General features: G+C 33.9%; 1 protein-coding gene across 15 annotated transcripts in view; it reads right to left on the minus strand.

Annotated features, from left to right (window-relative positions):
• LOC6646137 (dystonin) overlaps positions 1-21,544 on the minus strand; it is a 75,795-nt gene that overhangs the window by 53,105 nt on the left and 1,146 nt on the right. For 5 of the 15 annotated variants that reach the window (XM_047010352.1, XM_047010349.1, XM_047010350.1 and 2 more), the window contains exons 1-4: positions 7,848-8,394; positions 2,327-2,388; positions 719-808; positions 429-599 (exon numbers count right to left, since the gene is read on the minus strand). In XM_047010352.1, the coding sequence (XP_046866308.1) occupies positions 429-599; positions 719-808; positions 2,327-2,388; positions 7,848-8,325 (801 nt within the window). In that variant the 5' untranslated portion in view covers positions 8,326-8,394. Of the gene's footprint in view, positions 1-428; positions 600-718; positions 809-2,326; positions 2,389-7,847; positions 8,395-21,544 lie in introns of those variants that run through there. The other 10 variants (XM_023177752.2, XM_015177656.3, XM_023177751.2 and 7 more) reach the window with 2 other exon arrangements.

Raw genomic sequence — 21,544 nt, forward strand, 5'->3', positions numbered from 1 at the left:
TGTCAGGCATTGCGACGAGATGGCGATGGCGATGACAGACCGTTGGAGACAAGCGGGGCGACGGGCCAACAATGAAGAGAAGGCAAGCTGGTTACCTTAAAAGGTAGCTGGTGCTGCTGAGACCCGTTCGCCAAAATCAGACAAGAAACAGAGCAAACAAGATGCTGGTAGTTATAGCGTGTCAATACTGTAGCTCGGTATGTATGCGTGTGGGCCGCCGCTCAATGAATTGAACTCACTCGCGCCCAAATGAAAACGAAAACACATAGTTTCTGTAACAAGCTCTCAAAAATGAAAAATGGGCGGCCATTTTATTCACGAGGGTCATCCGTGGGCGATAACTTAAAAATGACTTTGAAACATACGCCCACAGTTTTGCTCCAGTTTTTCACCAAATTACACAAAAATAAAGTTATAAAAGTACTCACCTGGAAATGCAATATTATGGTCCAGATCAAACCCAATGTTAATTTGGGATTGCCATCAACAATATCCTCGGCGCGTATATTAACCAATTTGATTTTTTTATAGCGCAGAAAATCCAATGCCATTTGTGCATTTTGAAGCATATGGAAACGCATTTTACCTTTCTCACGTGGCTAAAGAGAAATAAAAACAATGGCAATCAGTTAAAAAAAAGAGAGAGAGAGAGAGAGAGAGTGTGACAAAACTATCAATTGGCAATTGTTGTTCAATTTTATATTGAAATGCCACTTACCAGGTGTTCGCCAGATAGCACCTCCAAGAGTGAAAGTAAATTGTGACCATCGCGCAAATCTTCAAATAAATCCACCACACGACGATTGGCCTAAACATTTTTGGGGGAGAAGGAGTAAGAAAAAAAAAAAGTCAATGAATAAGACGAATGTCTGGCTAAGACCCAAAGTAAAAGGTAAGCTGCATAACGAAAGTGAAGATGAGTGAGGCCAACAATATACAACATACATGCACATCGAAATAAAAAAAGTCATTACATTGGTGTAAGTGAGTTGTAAGTAAGTAGTTGGGCAAGTAGTTGACACAACATCGATAAAAAAAAACCAAAAACAAAGAAAATCCTATCAACAAACATGCTTAAAAATTAATAGAAAAACTTGAACTAAGCAGCAAAAGTTTTATTGCTAAACAAAAAATATCTAAGAAATAATAAATAAGACAAAATTGAAGGCTTTAGAAATTGCTGTTCATAAATTTAAACTTACAGACTGTGAACAACAGGGAATGCCATTTGTGGTTACACAAACATGTAACATTGTATAAGTCTGCAGAAGAATTACAAGAATTGTATTTAACCAAACTTTGTTTTGTTTAACTCCTAACACTGACTTTGGCAAAAGTGTTTAAGTCTTTGCAAAAAGGTGCAATTTAGCTTTCAGCTGCATGTAATTGAATTAACTATGCAAATCAATTAAGCTAAAATCCTGAAACCTAAAACGAGTTTCTCAACAGATTTCTACAAACGTTTAAACATTTAGTTTAATGTATTTAAGAATAATTAATTGTAATAAACCTTCTAGTGACTAATTTAGTTATGTTGTGCTTACTCGTTAATCTGTATCATAAATTTTCTAAATAACTTGTTTGCTAATTGGTTTTTAAACTAGCTAATAAGTCTATGCACCTAGTTCTAGGCTACAAAATCAAGTAGCTACTAACAATAAATGTAAATTATTTATAGAGAGAAAAAAGAGAAGCTAATAAGTGTTTAAAATCTTTTCTTTACACTTTATTATTCACTAGATATTCGTTTTTTTTTTGGATAGGTCTATATATTAAGACTTCAATTACAGAAAAGTTTAACAAAAAAGGTCTAAAGAAAGTTGATAATGGAAAGGAAGTTGTTTGTTTTAATTATTTAGCTTTCATTTCAATAAATTTTTATTTTATTAAGACTTAGTTTACCTAGTTTTCTTATCATTCTTTATCACATTAAATGAGGACACTCTTAGTATTGAATATATTTCAAAATCAGCTTTAAACTAAATAAATTTGGACTATATACTGCATTTATTATAAATAAATCGCTACTTTTTTGCAAAGATATAACTGGACTGCCTTTCTTTGGAAAACATAAAGAAAGAAATGTGTATTAGGTTATACCTTGGCATACTTCCAATGCTGCTTACATATAATAGAGGAGAAGAACAAGACACAAAAGAAACAAATTTGAGATTTTGTTTTGAGGTTGAGGGGAAGACATTTAATTTCTCATATATGGTTATGATATCAGATGAATAAAAATCACCGATTATTTGCATAATCGCTTTATTTTCCCTTCTTTTACTTTATATAGTAGGCAATATGTATATGAGGGAAGTGTACTCACCTTTTTAAGATGTTTGTTAACCCATTTTGTGAAAGTCTTCTTTTGAATGGCATCGCGTTCGTCTAAATGATTTCGTTTTTTTGTGAGAAAGAAATGGAAAGAGGAAAATGTTAATATATTTTTCATTTGATTATGATAATTAGTAACAATAATTATGCTTTCAGGTTTATGCCACAAAAACAGAGTAAGGGGTTTGGGGTGGGGGGGAGGAAGACCTTGATAAATTGTTTCAACTTGACAAATGATAAAAAAATAAAACAAAAATTCTCTCTTATTAAACGCCCACTGTAAATGTGTCAATGGCAATCAAAAAACCAAAAAAAAAAAATGTTGCGGGCGTTGAATATGATCAGGGAAAAATATATTACCGTATACAGAAATATTAATTGGTAATTTAAATAGATTTAAACAATAGCAATGACAAATAGAAACAAAAGAGTCGTATAGACAGACGGACTGACGGTCGGAGAGAAAACTGGTTATTGTCAGGCAATTGACTTTGGTCAAAGGTTTTTTTTTTCAATTCGATAAAGTCAATTTATAACGCAAGACAGGGACAGCGACAGTGATGATGATGATGATAAGTGCGTTTTGTTTTCCAATACTGACACATGAGTGTATAAGCCATTTGCTAGTAAGGAACCCGTATCAGTAGATAATGGCTAATGGCTTTTCTATATATTTTTGTTGTTTTTGTGGCATAAAACCCTTCAAAAGTTTAGTTTGATTTTTTGTTAAACATTGAGCATAAGTTGTTAAACATTTGACGGCAATTAGTGCAAAACAAAAGCTGATAAACTGCAAAACTAACAAAACAATCAAATCATGCAAAAGCCTAGATAATACAGCGGGAGTGTAGCCAGGTTAAACCCCACAAGTGAATGACGACTTTAACAGACTCTTAATCTTATCAGGCGATATATAAACCATTTTTCATAGTAAATCAATAAACTTTAACGCCATTGACTGATATATATGTTTACTTGTAGACCTCCTCTATATAAACATGTGTATATTTATTTATTTATACATAAAAGTTCTTGGTCAGCATAATAATGCAATATAAACTGTATACAAACTCGATTGCTTTCAATTGTATGGCAAAAACAAAAGCAAAAGACTGCAAAATCGAAGTTTTAATACCCTTACAAAGTTTACAAAGAGAGAGCTAATAAGTTAATTAGTTTACTTAAACAATTTGAAACAAAAATAAATTCAAGTGAGATATTGCAAATCTTTGTGGTGCCAAAAATCATTACTCGATATTCACAGGAACAAAATAAAATTGTAAAAATAATTTTAAACAAAATTACAGAAAAATTGAAACAAAAATATGTGTAGAGTTTAAATTTGATGCCATATTAGAGAAATAAAATGTCTCTAAGAAAAAAGTTCAAAAATTATTCTTAGTGGATAGTCCTAAAAAAGAATCCTTTAACAGAATCACTTGTTTTTCATATAAAAAATCAAAAACCTATCTTAAATATCTCAACTGAAAGGCAAAAGCTTGTGCATATTTTCCATTTCTTAAATATTTCTCTAAATTTTTACGTTTCTAAATGGTATTAAAAATCATGCATTTCCCCCTTTTAGCTCAACGTTTAAGGCAAAATTAAAACGCCCCATTTTGGCAAGGGTATCCAAAAGGCAGGGGCGAGACAAGTTGGAAGTTAAAAAGCAAAACAAAAAACGCAAGTAAAAATAAGCAGATAAAGAAGACACTAAGAGACATAGAGAAAGAATGAGAGAGAGAGAATAGAGTAGAATCAGAGTAGAGAGCAGACTATGTAGTAGCAACCTGTTTTGAGTTAATAACTGCATTGATATAACTTACTCTTCAATCTTTATCTCTCTTTCTGTCTCTCTCGGTTTGTGTGTCTGTCTATATCTTCTCTCTATACTCCATATACACGTATTTTTCAATCTCTCTCTCTCAGTCAAGTTGAACTTAGAGCAAGATTCTGACTCATCTTGAAGCAATTTTCATTCATTCATGCAGTTTGCAGATTTTTCCTTTGCATAAAAAACAAACCAAAAATTTTCTTATTTACCCAAAATAAAAGAAGGGCTTATCTAAAAGACATACAAATGTATGCACACAGAGGCAATTAAAGGTGTGCGAGCTACATACAACACAACTTCTGGCAATTTAAGTGTGTGTTTGTGTGTGTTAACACTATCTCGTTTCAGGTGTGTGTTGGTTTGTGTGTGTATGGGTGTTCGACATGAGCGCGTGATGATGTCACGTTCTAAGTTGAAATCGTTTCGAGGCGATTAAATGTTCATCGTTAAGTTATTGCTGTTGCGTTGGTGGTAAAGTTACCGACCAGCCAAACGACCTACCAACCGATCGCCTCTTATTTGATTTTTGTTAATGTTTATTTTTTGCATTTCGATTAGCACTCTTCATCGAAAATATAGCACAAAAACAAGATTCTCTTGAAGGACGTTCAATCACCAACACACACATACATACATATATATAGAAACTAAATGTATATAGTAGTAATTTAGATAACAACAACGTACTCGACGTATTCTTCAAGTTAGGCAAGTCTCTAAATTTAGAATTCTTTAAGCCAGTTCTTAGCCTCTTGCACTCGTTTAAGAATGCAAAGAATTTTTTTCATATTACTATTATAACATGGTGACAAATTTGTGTCATTTCGTTTGCATAAAACTCACATTACAAAACACACACACACACACACAAAAATAATATCAAATATCATACGAAAAACTCTATATAATTTATTAATAGCATAAACTGTAAACTTGTTTTCACCCCATACTTTAGGCAAATGAGTTCAACCAAAATTCGAGGAATTTAGCTTACTAATTTGTTGTTCTTCTGTCTGCTAATTGCCAACTCAACTCAAGTCGACTCAGCCCAACTCAAACTGGCGACCAGTTTCAATATGTTGTTTAAATATTTAACTTGGACATTCCCCAATGCTGAAGTGGTGATAGATATTATATGTATACACATACTTATCGATTGGAATTCACATTGGTAAGTAACCCTTCATCAAGGTCAGGTTCAAAGAACCTCAGCAAAAAAGTTAACGAAACAAATGAAGTAAGTAAGTCGTCTCGCCGACTTAGGTATACCATACACCAGTAAAGCAAATATTTCAAGCATTTCTTAGTATCTCGCTCACTCAATCATACGAGCACCCTAGCGCCCCCACCAGCCAACGGCCAACTCCGGCCTTATGGAAAAACGTTTATATGCATAACTCGACTGTTTTTTATCCGATTTTGATCAAATTTGGTATTTTGCTAGATATTAGTATTAAATTTAAGTGTGCCAAATTTGATTGCATGAGGTAAAAAAATACGGGAGATAATCAAGTTTTTCAAATTACGGGGGCGGAAAAGGGCGTGGCAAAATTTTTATACATACAAAATGTGTGCATTTACTAAGCAAATATATATACCAAATATGGTGTCTCTAGCTAGAATAGTTTTTGAGATAAACGCTTTTTTTAAATTGCGGGGGCGGAAAGGGGCGTGGCAAAAATTTGAAATAAACTTGATCACTCTACATACTACACGAGTCAACATAAAAAATTTGGTGGCTCTAGCTCTTATAGTCTCCGAGATCTAGGTGTTCATACGGACAGACGGACAGACGGACGGACGGACGGACGGACGGACGGACGGACGGACAGACGGACATGGCTAGATCGACTCCGTTGTTGATCCTGATCAAGAATATATATACTTTGTGGGGTCGGAGATGCTTCCTTCTGCCTGTTACATACATTTTGGCGACTTTAATATACCATTTCACCCTATGGGTGTATGGTATAAAAAGGGTGTGAAATTTATCCAAAAGGTCAGGGTCAATCTAAAAGAGAAACTTTAAGCACTAGTAAAGGTGTGTAAAACATCAATACATGTGTTTACTCAACCAAAGAACAGCTGGTCATGATAGCCAATAAAAGTTCTGATTAGCTCTTGAAAACAGTTTTACTAATCATATATATACGTATGGATTTATATATATATTAACCTATATTAAAACGATTATCAAGCATTTTAATTAAAAGTGCTATAAGTCTAAAGTGTCTGGTAGCCAAAGTTAAACTTTAAACGAAAATTTCTTAGCACAAGTTGGAGTATTGTTAAATTTACAAATCTCGCAATGTAAAATATTTACTTCTGCGCAATTAGAAGCTCATTATGAAGATCTTTTAATTAGATATTCATTTGCAACTTTTTATTATTCAAAATTTGTTAATTTTTTACAATCTACATCTTAGTATTGAGCTTAGATCTTCAAAAGCTTGGAACCAACAAGTTTTCCAACATATAACAAATAATATAATTGATCTTTTGTTATTGAAATATATATTAAAGTTTATCAATATTTGTTAGTAAGAATTGAATAGGACTAAGATAAAAGAAACTATTATATTTCATTAACAAAAAATCAATTATATTATAAAATAAGTTAAGTATTCTAACAAACTTAATCATCCTATTCATAAGGATGCCTTTTTATGGGCAACAGAAATACTAATGCTGGTTCACGTTTTTGTTCCTGCCAAGAGGAGCAAACTGTGAGTAAATTTTAAGGATCGAACAAGCAAGGATTGCCTTCTATGCAGGTTTGTAATAGTTTGTCCTATCAACCACAAACTAACTTTTATGGCGCTCTTTTGCCATTAGGTTACATCCTTTCAGTACTTTCTTGTAGCCAATAAATACCAAAGTTTAGATTTAGATTTTAGGTCTCCGCATTTCCTCTTTTACCTATACACTTCCTTTCAATACACTCCCTTTTTTCCACTCTACTTACAGGGTATTGATCTGTGTAATCATTTTTCAAGCATCTATAAATTAATCAAATCGCTTGTAAAATATATCACAAAATCATATCACATAACAAAATCAAAACAAGCAAACAATAAAGACTTCTTAGGAATATTATTGACAGTTTATATTGCACAATAAAAGGGTAACCCATTCAAAAAAAAAAAAACAAATAAAAATTATTTGCAGACTAAACTTTATGTTTTTCTGTGTATTTTGTAATCAAATATTTTTGTGCATTGTGTCACAATTAATTTCAAGAGACGTTAATTGAAATAATTTCATATTAAATTGGAACAAATAGAGTTTCGTGTCGTATTTTATTTGGTTATTTGACCTTGACCCTTGCGTCGAAATTAAATGAAATATGTTGAACCTGGTTTAGAGTCAGTCTTCCGTAATTTTTGTTATAAACTGGTTCTCAGTGTTGTCAGTTGGAATTATAATTAGAGAGAATTATAATCAACATTAATATATATAGAAAACATTTTTTGGATATGCAAATTTGATTTCCGCTCAAGCAATTAATACAAAAAACGAAGAGAAATCTTGTTGTGTTAATCTCTGGGAACTGGAACTGAAACATCGAAACTGCGAAACTGCAAAACTGGTAAAACTTCATGCCTAACTATCAGACTGATTGCCGACTTACGCATTATATCCCAATCTTCAATAAAATGATCCCAAATGGACATGCTACCTTTAAATTGAGTCAATGCATCCTCATAGCCGCCCTGCGGTTGAGGTTGCGTCGATGACGAATGTTTGGCCTTCTTGGGGGCCGATGTCTCGTATAGAGGCGACGCCGAGGTTGAATGCCTGTGATTGTTGCTGTGATGTTGATTGGTGTTGGTGGCATAAAGATCTCCACGATCGCGTTGCTCACGCTGGGCCTGATGGTATTCCAGTGAGCCGTGGCCATGCCCATTGCTGGCACCAGGAGAAACAGAGATTCGTGCCGGCGATTGGCTACTACTGGTGGCTGCATGATGATAACTCTGATGATGCGAATGTTGTTGCTGCTGAGTATGATGATGATGATGCGTTTGCCTCGAACTGCTGCGCTTCATCGAGTTGGTGCTGTGATGATGCTGCTGCTGCTGCTGCAGCTGCTGTTCATGCTGCACCTCATTGGGATCAAAGCCAAGGCGATCTTTATAATAGGAATGCGATGTCATCTTGTGGGTGGCACATTAGTGGAAGTAGCAACGAAAAACACGCACTTTCCCCTCTCTAAGGTATTGGGATTTTTCTTACTTTTTTTTTGTGATTTGATATTTTTAGCACGTTTTGTTGTTTGTTTTGTTTGTTGTTATATTGTTGAAATGGCACTTTTTCTTTCTTGATTTTTGTTGTTGTTTTGTTTTGACAATTGGTTGGATTTTAATATCTATCTGCTGCTTGAATCTGCAAATTCAATTAGTTAAGACTTAGAGAGTCATCCTCCTCATGATCACTCACTGCAATGAGGAATGAATGAGTCAGCACGTACTTGAACATGAACTCATCTGATCATTGCCCGAATGCACAATTCACACTCATACAATTAGTTACAAATAAAACACTTTAAACTAAAATTAAGTAAAAGTTTTTCAACAAATTGAGGAAGTGTAATGTCTCTCTCTCTCTCTTTCTCTGCCACAGTGTATATGTGTGTGTGTATGGTAACATTTTGCCGGCATTTTGTTCCAATTGGCTGCGGGCCAAATACAAACAACTAAAAATCTCTATCTAGAAGAAACACAACTAAGTCCAAGAGTACATATTGCAACGAGGCTCTTGAACTGTGTAGACTCTTCTATATATAAGTCTGTTGTCTCGCACAACTCTTCAATTGTTAAGGGTGCCCAGTTTTTTTTTTTGCTCAAATTGAAAATGATCAAGATAAATTGACAAAAAGACAAACATTATAAAAAAAAGGTGACAGCTGCAGGCAACCAACGACTTGGAAGCTTTAAGTAAAAGCGAGCAAATTTCTTGTTTGTCACACATCTTCCATTACTTTCATTTCATCTTTTTCTGCTACCTGCTTGATTGCTTTGAACGTGACTGCAAATATGGTAAAAATAAAAGAAAAATTGCTGATTAAATTGCTCTACAACACAAATTCTCAAGGTTCCCAGTTTGCTGACTTTCATCGTAGTTTATTATGTGACCTAAACATATTTGAACTGGAAAAACCATCAAGATAGGTCTGAACTTAAGTTGGTAGATCACTAAAATATGTATAGAAGTAAAATCAAAGCTTGTAGGCCAATATTAGAAAGTCTCCACAACTCTAAAAATGTTATTTGATGTCTTAAAAGACTATATGAGCACTTCTGATTAAGATATATGTTTTATAATCACTTTTAAAAAAGTCTCCACAAGTCTACACAACTCTACAAAATAAACATTTTGATTAAAAACAGTTATATATGGCAATCTGACCTTTAGGGAAGCCTCAAGTAATAAAATTGAGCTTTTTTGATCAGTTTTTAAAAGTCTCCACTTTTGCAACACAGCTCTAATAATTCAAAAACTACTATTAACCACTTTTATTTTTATTTTGCAAATCTTAAACATTGTTACATAAATCTCACAATCTCTAGTCTAAGAAACATTTTTAAACAAATGGCCACTCTAAAAAGTCTCCAAATACGCTAATTAACGGTAATTGAACACTCTCAAGTACTTAAACATGGTAAATACGATGATTTACAGTAATTTTACAAATTCTCCAAAAGTCTATACAAACTGCTAATATGATTTTCCCATAGGCTTCCTAATGAATGAAAAGCTCAATTTGCATTAACTCTACAAAAAAATGTCCACGTGTCTCTAATGCTCTAATCAAACTTTGCATTCTCTTTGTGTATTTTTGGCTTTTTGTTTAAAGTTCCAATATCTACACTTTGCCTTACATGAGGTCAGCCTTAGTTTCATATGACATTTTCTTTATATAAATAAATATGAAGTACGCAAATAATAAGTAGCTCCGAGACAAGCTGTCGCTTTGATTAGATATGAATACAAATAAATAAATTTCTGATATATGCGTAAGTGTCGTGTATATGAAACAAAATAAAAAAAGGGAGTGATTGCAAACGAATCACTGGCAAATGATAAACTAATGAGCTTGAAATGCACATCATCCAACAAGCCTAATACACACACCTACACACACACACATACATTGATAATTTGCCTCTCTCCAATTTCATTTTTTTATTTCACCAAATTTGTTTATGACTTTTCTGGGCCTTTGTTTTTTATTATGACTTTCAAACTACAATTTTCTCACATGAAGGGAAAACTTTTACTTTATTTCAGTTTTGCTCGATATCTAGGCTATACATATATATTTCAATAGTTTCAATTGAATATTTTTATATAGACATTTTGATTTGTATTTTTTGGATAGATGGAGATTTCACTTTATTTTCATATTATATTTTATATGGATTTTCACTCATTTTTACTGGAACTTTGGTTTATGTTTATGTCTTGGCATTTTTCTTCCATCCATTCAACATGCAAAAATTTCACACAATAAATTTATCTACAAATTTTTTGCTCATTTCTCAACACTCCCAAGAAAAAGAAGAAGCAAACGAAGAAAATGATAATGAAGAAAGGTGAACAACAACAAAAAAAATTAAAAGGAAAAGCAACCACAAATACGACAAAACTGAGCAACTAACTATGCCAAGAATGTGGCTAAGAAAATGTGAAAACTACAGGTAGATAGCGATAGAGCCCAAGAGAGTCAGAGTCGAAAGAGAGTGAGAGAAAAAGAGAAGTAGCATTAGGAAGAAAGAGAGTTGATAGTTATCATTATGCTGGTTCTATTGGTAGTAACCCCCGACCTGCTCTGAAGGCTATGGGCAATGCGTTTGGCATGACTAATTTGTCTGGCAATTCGACTGAAAAACTCAAATGAAATACTAAACATTATTCTGGCAGTGCGTGTTGCAGCACACACGCAGTAGAGTTCAAAAGAACCAAATTCCGACAGTAAATTTTGTGTAAAGAAACGACTTTGAGATACCTAAAATAAATGTTGTTGAAAGATCGATGCGAAATTACTTTAATCCTTTAGGTAGGGCACTCTCAAGGGATCTTTCTAGGTCTTTTGTGTTCAATAATTCGTGTTTTTTAAGGGAGAAGCTGGCATTTTATTGTCAGACATCTAATGATCTTTAACTTAGACATTTTGCCAAGTCCTAGAACACTTGTTTTTCCTTTGCTTCAATTCCTTATTCTCTTTTTTGGCGATCTTGAGGGAATTTCAGTGGCTAAATTTACTGAAAAATGCTTTCTCGAGATAAATTTTTAGATGATCTTTATATACCCCTTTAACCTCAAGCGTCTAGAGGGTATATGAAAGGAGCAAGCGCTACAAGCTCACCCAAAACAAAAAAAGAAAAAACGAAACTGGTTATTGAATGAAAACTCAGCCAACAAGAATCCGCAAAAAAATAACAAAAAGAAATTCAACACAAACAAACGCATAAGTAGCAAAAAAGAAGTTGAAATTTCTTGGGCTTTTGGAAGATATGTATGACTTTTTTTTGGGTTCCTTTTTTTCTGCTGTTGTTGTTTGTTTGTTTCTTCATCTTCATGGGAAATATTTGAAAAATGCAAAGACAGGAGAAGTCACAGACACACACACACAAATACAGCTGCTTTGCACACATTTATTTAGGACGATAAGGGGGCCAGTCCCATTTGCCTTTGCGATATCCAGCTATCGAGCTCGATCGGCGCGAATGTTCCAACGAGCCGTCCAATATTTATTTTTATATTAGTTTCATAAAATGTTTTGTATTTTTGTTTTCCGGTTTTCGCACTAAATAAAGATAAACCACACACACACACGCACATTCAAACACACACACTCACTAACACACACCACAACTGTCATTTCTTTATATAAGAAGTTTGTTTCAACAATATTTCATTCTTTTATATTTTTTTGGTTTTTTGATAATTATTAGAATTAGAATTATTACGCAGTTTTTTTTTTCTTTCCACACACACAATACCAAACACAGTGGAAAACTATATGTGTGTGTGTGTGTGTGTGGGTCTATGTAGTGGTGTCTATGAGTGTGTGCTGTTGTTGTTAACACACATATAAAAATTGTTTAGTAGTATTACAATTATCAAGCGCAGAGATGGAGACACGCCAAACCGCTCGGTATCGTTGTTCAAATTGGACTGACCTGAAGAGAGCGCAAATAAGTTGCTCCAAGCCCGAATGAGTGAGGAAAAGTGTGTGTGTTTGTGTGTGTGTGTGAACAAGTGGGTGAATGAGTGAGTGTGAGTGAGTGGAAGTGCCGCACTAGCAGGTGTAGTACTGTTGGCGTGGCAGTAGCACAAGAACCCCCAATGAGACAGAAAGAAAGAGAGGGAGAGGCAGAGAAACCTGCTCACTTGATCACTCTCTCTCTCTCTATCTATCTCTCTCCCTCTCTGTCTCTCTTCTTTTGAGTGGAGTGCGTCTTTTGAATGAATGACCAAAAAAAAATTGTTATAATTTCTTAAAAAGAAATTCTTCATATTTGGTGGCGTTTGTGGTTTCTGCGGGTTGATCGCTCACTACTAATGATCGGACCCAAATTTGGCAGCGGCTTAATGAACAGGCCAACAACTGGTAACAACAAAAACGGCAAATAGAATAGAATAGCCCCAGAAAAGAAATTTTGTGGTTGAAAGAACTTTCGTGTGTCTCTTGGTTTGGGCCTCTTCTTCATCATCTTTTACATGTAAACATAAGCAGCTAATGTGTAAAAATAGTCGAAAAAGAATCCATAAAAATGTTTAAAGAGCAACAAAAAAAACTATGCACCCAAAAAATTCACTCAAGAGTATGAGGGAAAAATGCAGAGAGTGAGAGAGAGAGAGTGAGGTCGATCAGCTGAGCTGTTTACCTTGCCCAAAAGACACTCACAAAAATACACAGAGCGAGAGAGAGAGGCACAGAGACGGAGCTTTAAGATGCAGTTTTTTTTTATTTTGGGGTGGGTGCATTTGCATTTACCGTTGAGCAATCATCTCGTTATGAAAATGGAAAGTTAAATTCAATTTGAAGTCCATCTGGTTGTATTTATTTACATGTGTGCGTGTGTGTGTCTGTGTGACAGTGAGTAAGTGTATTTTTAGTAGCTTAATAATACTACAATAACTAGCTAGATAACAGCTGTTCCTTCTGGTTTAGTCATTATGACATATTTACATACAATGATCAACAGCCCAGAGTATAAAAAAAACAACCCCCGCGCTCTAAATGAACTTCAACTGCACTGCTTGCGGTTGAGATACCCTTGAAAATTATAGATACTATCTCTGGCCCACATATTATACAGAGGGATTTGGCTATAATACTTTAATCAGGCTTTATTTAAAATTTTTAAATTAAATTAATAAATTTCACTTTCCTATAGCTTAGAAAGAAATCAAATTTATTTAAAATGTTTAAAAGAAAAAATAGCATTAGTTTGGTGGCTTTTATCAATGAAACAATTTAGACAAAAAACAAAAAAAAAAAGTTATATTTCTTAAATATTATATGTATATAGTTTCTTCTGTTTAATATTTTTTTTTTAATAATTATGTTTTAATATTTTTTGTTTCATTATTTTATTTTTTTTTTTGTAAGACTTTAAAATTTTTATTGTGTTATATTTTTAAGTTAGGTTTATACATCTAAATTTTCATTTTGTTATATTTTTTAACCTTTTAATTATGTTAATATTGAATACATAATATTAAATATTAATATTATTAATATTAAAGTTAATAAAACTTCAAGATTTTTGTTTAGAACGATATTTTTTCGGTTTGAATCCTTCAAAAATCATGTGTATAGCACGTAGTCCTAAAAAGCAATAGGATTTGATCCTTTTTCCAACTATTTTACCAATTTTTTATTCAAGCAACCAAAAATCGTTAATCTTCAGTGTCCAATTATAGCCAAAACACTCTCATTAAGCAAAGGGTATGAGAATGAGTCAAATAAGTCTGACTCATTGAAGAGTCAAAATTCATTATTACCGCATTTTGGCGTAGGTTTTCGTATTTTATTTGGGGACTTTTGCTTTTTTTGGTCTTCTAAGCCAGTTTGTTTGGCTGATTCTCGATATGTGAAGTCTGTTTGGCGTTTAGTCACGCCTTCCGTTTCATTCATTCATTCATTCAATGCATGTCTTCTCGGTCGAGTGGACGAGTGAGTGTAGTGATACCTAATCCACTTTTGTTACTCAAAGCAGGCGCCTTCCTTTTCTCAAGTGGACAATCGATATGGCATATATGCATATTGGTAATTGCATTCAAGTGGGAGTTACGCAAAATTTTCTTTCACTTAATTCAACATCAATTTTTTCCCCTATTTTCCTTCTTTAGCTTTTAATTAGTAATTGACAGAGATTTTCTGTTGTTGCTGGTTGTTATTGGCTGAATATTGCCAGTGCCAGGCAAATTTAATTGCCAACTGATTGCTTATGGCATTTTGAATTGCCTTTTGGCACGCCAATGCTAACTGTTTCCGAATGAGTGACGTGCGGGATGGGAGGTACGAGAATCGGCTATCTATGTGCTAGGTAGGTGGCAAATTACTGTCCATGGCCAATCTCAATAAAGTTTGTTTCGTCATGAAAGTTTTGTCCGCGGCGATTAAGCATTCGCCCATGGAGAAAAAGTTCTAATGATTCCTAATGAGTGTCACTTGTTGTTGTTCAGTCATTTTATTCATGCGCACACACTCACACAAATTGGGTATTTATTTAAGTGTTTTTAGATGCATTCGCGCATAATTTCTATGAGTCTAAGCACCCAAGGCACTTGATTTTTTAAAATTTATGAATATTCAATTATCATTAGCCATTTAGAATTGTTACTTACTGTATTAGTACTTAATTGTAGTCATTTTCTAACATTCTTAAAGTCTTTTACTCGAATAATTCAATCGAATATCAGCACAAAGATATATTTATGTTATTCACTAGTTATTCACCTAAATTGATTGTAAGGAATAATTGCTTGCTTCACACAATTGGTATTAATTTTGCAGTCAATATTAAAGTATTCATGTAGTTATTCACTAACTATTTGTTATTCAAATGTATTCAAGTCTAACTGCACATCTAAATGTGAATAACTCATAGTTTATTGTCTCTGGTCTTTTGGTTATTCAAATATATTTAATTCTAAAGTGATTTACTCATAGTTATTTGCCTTTACGCAATCTGTTTTCCATTTATTCAGTCAATTTATTGCATAATTGTTATTTTAAATATGGGTTTTCTTCATATTCATAAATAATATTCGTTATTCATTCGCTAAAAATTGTACTTTTCTGTTTTAATCATAGAGAAAACATAAGAAACCCACCACTCTTCAAAATATTCTATACAAATTTTAACATTTAAAGTGAATATAACTCTTATTGTTAGTCATTCAATGAAAATGAACTGCAGTGCCTTGTAGCTAGCCTCTGTTCACATCAATTTCCTGTGCGGACATTCCATTGAATTTCGTTTTCACTCACTTGCAGCACCTAAAACAAGGTTGACTTACTCAACATTTTGAACGAACCCATGCTAAGCTAGTAAGTCATTTCATTTCGTTTCGTTGGTAGCAGCAGCAGCTGTTGCTGTTGTTGGCTGTTGTTGGCTGTTGTGTCTATTACCAACAAACATTCATTCATTCATTCATTCAGTCAGCCAGTCGGCGGCGACGACCCACGCTTACGCCCAAGCCTCTTAGAATTCCGCTTGTCACAATCCCGCCAACATCCGTCTCACAAAAACAGTAACTTAGAGACACAGAGACACAGGTCGGTCGGTCTGCCAGTCTATCGTCTTCGACTCAGACTCAATCTCAGACAGTTTTCCGCGACGCGACGCAATGCAATTAAAGGAGAAGAGGCGGACGATCGGGGCGGTACTTAAAGTAAATATTGTTGAATATACTACGTCATGTGCTTAAAATTGGAGATGGAGACATTACCTCGAAATTTTGCATGATTACGAAACGGAAAATCCCCATATATATGTCAATGCGGGGAATCGATGATGATAATATTAATGATAATGACAACAATGACGACGACGATGTTAATGTGGAAGGTCTCTTCGGCCACCCATCTATTCGTTCCGTCACACTCACTACTATATTAGAGTGTAGCAAAAATATTACTTTTTGTTTTAACAAATGTAGGCAAACAAAGTTGGCAAACAATGGAATACTCATGTTATGTACGTATGTAGTTCCACTTCGGGAGGAGTAAGTGACCCAGTCAGCTAGTTTAGTATGTGAACTGAATGTACCCATCTTCCCCAATGAAAACTGGTTTGTTTTTTGGTTTTTTTTTTTCGTTGCGGTTGTGGGCGTGTGTTAAGGTTTTGTTGGTTTTGGCTGTAATGTCATTTAAATGATTGCAAAAGGCCAACTTGTTTTTCTGTCCCCCCTGTCATTTGCCGTTTTCAGGTGTGACGTCATTTGGCTAATTCTCGAAATATTTGCACTCCCACACACTCCATACAATCCATATAAATGTCAATAAATATTTTGTTTTAACTGATTGTGAGATCATTGCAATCTTTGTTGTTGTTGTTTGTTTTTGTGCAGAAATTCGAGAGAGTGACGCCTTGAGATATCCTCCCACCAAATAAAATGAATGGTTGTTGTTCATATTGCCCAACCATCTGCGCCGATGCTTGGGAAGTCTGTGTCTCAAATCTTAAAGTATCTTGACCTCGTAGTGCTTCGAGTGTTTCGAGCTTGATCGTCGTCGTCGGCGTCGTCACTGGCAATTAGTAGCGTAATTAAATATTTGTGTACAAAATAATTTGTATACATATATATATGTAAGTATATAAATTTCGTATTTATATTTGATTGTCAAGTGTTTTTTGTCTCAGTGACGGTATTTTTTTTTTTGGCGGTGACTTTGATCCATCTGCCGGGTTATTTTTGGAGAGAATTTCGCTTTAGGAGTTGACAAATTGACACAGACAAACACATATATGCCCAGAGCCATAGAAACAGAAACAAAAATGCTTATCTCAATGACTCAGAGAACTACGAGAAAAAAAAATTCAAGTAAGGGGAGGAATGGGATGGGACTGAAGAGCAATTGCCTGGGAAAGGTACCATATGGTTGTATATGTGGCATGGATGTTACGAGATAGCCTTGACGGGAACAGAGAAACTCAACATTGAACCAACAATTGATAATGAAATAGATAGTTTGTACAATTGTGTGAATGTGATTCATCATACATATATACATATATAAATGTCTCACAGGTGATTTATGTTGAAATATGACCCAAAGTTGCTTGATTTAGAGCAAGTTATTCATAAAATGTATCACATTTTATTATTTACTTTAATTATTTATGAGTATTCTAATGTTAATTAGTGATAATATGAATGCTCTATGATTTATACACATTTGAATGTCAAAAAATCTCTAATAAATAAATAAATAAACTTATTCACAACTATATTGAATAAGCTAATATTTAGCATTTTGTCGATTTACTGCAATTATTCATAGACATATATTGCATGAGTATTGTTAACAAAGCTATCAAATTACCTATTATGGATTTATTGCAATTATTTAAACTTTAACTCATAGAGTCATGATTTGTTATGATTTCTTTAAATATCTTATTACTTCTTTATAAATACTTCATGATTTAGTTTGTTGTGTTAAGTAGCATTTTTCTCTACAAGCTTATAGCTTTGAGTAATACTCAAAATATGTATGAATAACTACGACAATTGAAAACAACCAAAATGAACTATTTATTGGTAATATGAATAGCTAATGAATATATGTATATTATTCATCGTTGCATTGCATGTTTTGAAATACTATTGATCAACTGTATTCATGATCCTATAAATAAAACTAGCCAAAAATCATTACAAACATGACATATTCGAGCAGTATTCATAGCTATGATATGAATACAATCATCATAAGTCATATTTTTTGTTATTCGTTTGTTAGTTCTAAACGTAAATCACTTTCGTCAGGTTAACTAATTATGAACCCTCAATTCAATCATCTTACAAATGGCACATAAAGAACTCAGAACAACATTATTATCGTCAATCGAACGTTGATTGTTGCTTTGTTGTTGTTGTTTTTGTTGTTGTCGTCGTCATCAACAGTTTTAGTCGTTAAATTCTAATTAAATTCCAAAACACTTAAAAATGTCATAATTTTTAAACGAATAACTACTTAAGCAACACACAAAGCTAGTTATCGATTGAACACAGAGCGAATGAGCGAACCGCAGAGAACGAGCAAACGAATGAGACGAGAAAATGCAAATTGAATTGAAAACTAATTAGAGATATCAACACACACACACAAACGCACACCCAGTTATATTCATAGATACAGATACGCCCCAAAGATATGGAGACACGCATACATAATGACAATTAAAAAATATATATACGTATATATAGAAGCCAAAGTAGAATCGCTAAAATAGAAGCATGTAGATACGTGCGATCGCCTTATAGAACAGAAACAGAAGCAGAAGCTTCGAAGTTCAATGACAAACAAAAGAACAGTTATCAGTTTTCAATTAACAACAACATTGTGTAGGCATCTATCGAAAGTTGTTGGTATCAATTTAACAACAAAATGCCAAAAATAAGATACAAAACTCTTCTAGCAGAAAAGACAAAGAACACAAGAACAGAAAAAAATTGAACGAAACGCAATTATTCTTTCGAGTTTCGGTGGCAACTCTGGCCAGTTCATAACGTGTACTTCCGGTTAGAGATTGCTGTTAGCCAGTTTTGCTAATGAGACATTTGAATAAGCAATAAATGAGATCTGCTTCGAATGAGTAACGAATAATGGAAATTGATAGATTTATTGAATGAAATGCAAGTTGAGCGTTTGACATAAAAGGGATTGGCTTGATCAGAGCAGAACACTGAACATAAGGGAGATTGCGGCACGTAGATCGTGTGGGTAAGAACTAGGCGCATCGATAACGATAACGATAACAAGCGACACTCCATGTAATAATTAACTGAGTGAGTGAGTGGGAATGAATGAATGAATGTTAGATGATATAAGACAATGTCTAAAAATAAAAGCTTATGTCGTGTCATAAACTTTGAAATCGAAATCAATTCAATGTTACCAAATATATAAATAAACAAAAATTCAAATATTAAAGATCGATACTATAAGCCAAAAACCAAATATGAAAGAATTGGCTCATACCAAAATTGGTATTGGGATAGACGAAATTTAGAGCGCAGGCGTCAACTCAACCAATGGCTGAGTGACTGTAGCCGTTGAGAGCCAAGTGAGAGATCTTTAAAAATAACCATAAAATATGGTAAATATAAACACTCTTTAAAAATGATTGTTTAATCAAATTATTAACACATCTTTCAACTGATTTCACAGAAGGAGAGAAGAGAGTCAGATAGGGGTAAAGGTAGCTCTTTGGCTCACTTTGTGTGGCCAAAACAAAGATTGTTTGCTTGATGTGGGGGCGTTGTGTTGTTCATTAACTTTGGCTTGGCCTAATATCTTTATGTGGGTAACTTTTCCGTTACATAGAGTCTAGTTGCCTGCCTGTGTGTGGGCTAACTGGCTCAGGGCTAATTAAAACTCTAACTATCCAAACAACTGATTGTTTTCTTGTTGTACATAATTTCGCATGCGAATCAAGTTTTGTTTTCGTTTAGTTTTTTTTTTTTTTATTGCGTGGGTTACCACCCGCCCGCCCATGGCTTAAATCCAGGCATCAATCTCAATCTAGATATATGTATACATATATTCGTATACGTAGTAATACCTATACATAACAGTTTTCTGTTTCATTTGGGCGTTGCTTGTTGTGCTCATTGAAACGCCAACAAATCATTTTCAATTGAATGTGTAATTATTTTCAATTGAGGTCTGAAAAGAAATGTGGAATAAGTGTAGCAAAGTGACAATCAGGTGTGGCAGGTGTGACAAAAAACAAGTTCAAGTCGTTTACAACAAAACTGTCAACACTTCCTTTACACATTGGCTAAATCGAAATGGATTAAAGGCCTTATTTTGATCTGCGTTTGTTTTAGGTAATGAAAGGAATCTTAATTTTCAATAAAAAGTTGAGATTTTTATTTAATTACTTCGACAACTTAGACTTTCCTATATAAATATATAAGTCCTTTGAATTAAACATTAACCTGTTCTTCTTTAATATATGTAATTTGTTTACACAATGCACCATTAAGATCTGAAAAATCTTTTTTAAAATCAGTCTTAAAAGTACAAAAAGAGAAAAGTCGGTATCATCAATGGTCAAATTTCATGCTACAATTTCAAGCTACAAACCGTTGATAAATTCTCATTAAGTAATGCAACTAAATCTAATCAATATGCATAGTTGGCATAGTAAATTGCACTAAATCCAACGATTTAATACCTAAAGCCTCGTTTTCAAGATGAACTTGTTTGTTGCGGTAGCACTTTAACTATTAACTATTAATACAATTGTTATGGTATCACACCTTTGTAGTTGGATAACCTTGAAAAAGTTCATAATTAATATATATATATACTTTGATGACCATAACTTTAATCAAATAAGTACTTATTGAAACACAATTTGACTAGTGCAAAAAAACATTATAACATAGATGTTTATTTACGGATGTAGTTACCTATATTTGATTAACAGATTGCGGTTTTCTTTTGATGAATTTTTGTTTTGGCGAAGGTTATTGACACAGTAAAGCGACCTTTCACTGATCCCCCACCCCATTCCATTGCCGATATTTTGCCAATATAAATTATAGCTCAATAGTGATTGGATGTAGACGATGCACAATGCCGCAAATATTCAATAGACTTCACTCTCGGTTCTCTCTGAACAAAAAAAATAAACTACATACAAAAAGCACATTTTGTTTTCTGGGCAAACAATGCCCTCAGACAGGCAGGAAAACAAAAAAAAAAAAAAAAAAAAAAATAAAACTGGCAGCGACATAAATTTCGCATTTTTGTTGCAGTTGCAAAAAAAGACGTAAAGAAAGTAAGACAGATTGAGAGAGAAACAGAGAGTGGGGGCAGACAAAATGAGGGAGAGGCTGTGGGCTGTGCATAAAAACTCCGTTGGCGGCACAGAAATAGAATTACAAGCGGCGACAACTCAGGCGACAAACAGACACAGATGCCAGAGGTGGATGATGAGAGATGAAAACGGGGTTAAGGCGGGTTATGCGGCGGGGTAGGGGCGACTGTTAGGCGTGGAATTAGCGCATAATATCTGCGTTCCACATGATAGGGATAAAGGGGTAGGCGGCGGAGAGGGCGGGGTACAATTGGAAAAATGTCAATGCAAAGCTATTGCAACAGTAGCTACGAAATGT

This window comes from Drosophila willistoni (genome assembly GCF_018902025.1).
Source record: "Drosophila willistoni isolate 14030-0811.24 chromosome 2L unlocalized genomic scaffold, UCI_dwil_1.1 Seg72.1, whole genome shotgun sequence".
NCBI lineage: Eukaryota > Metazoa > Arthropoda > Insecta > Diptera > Drosophilidae > Drosophila > Drosophila willistoni.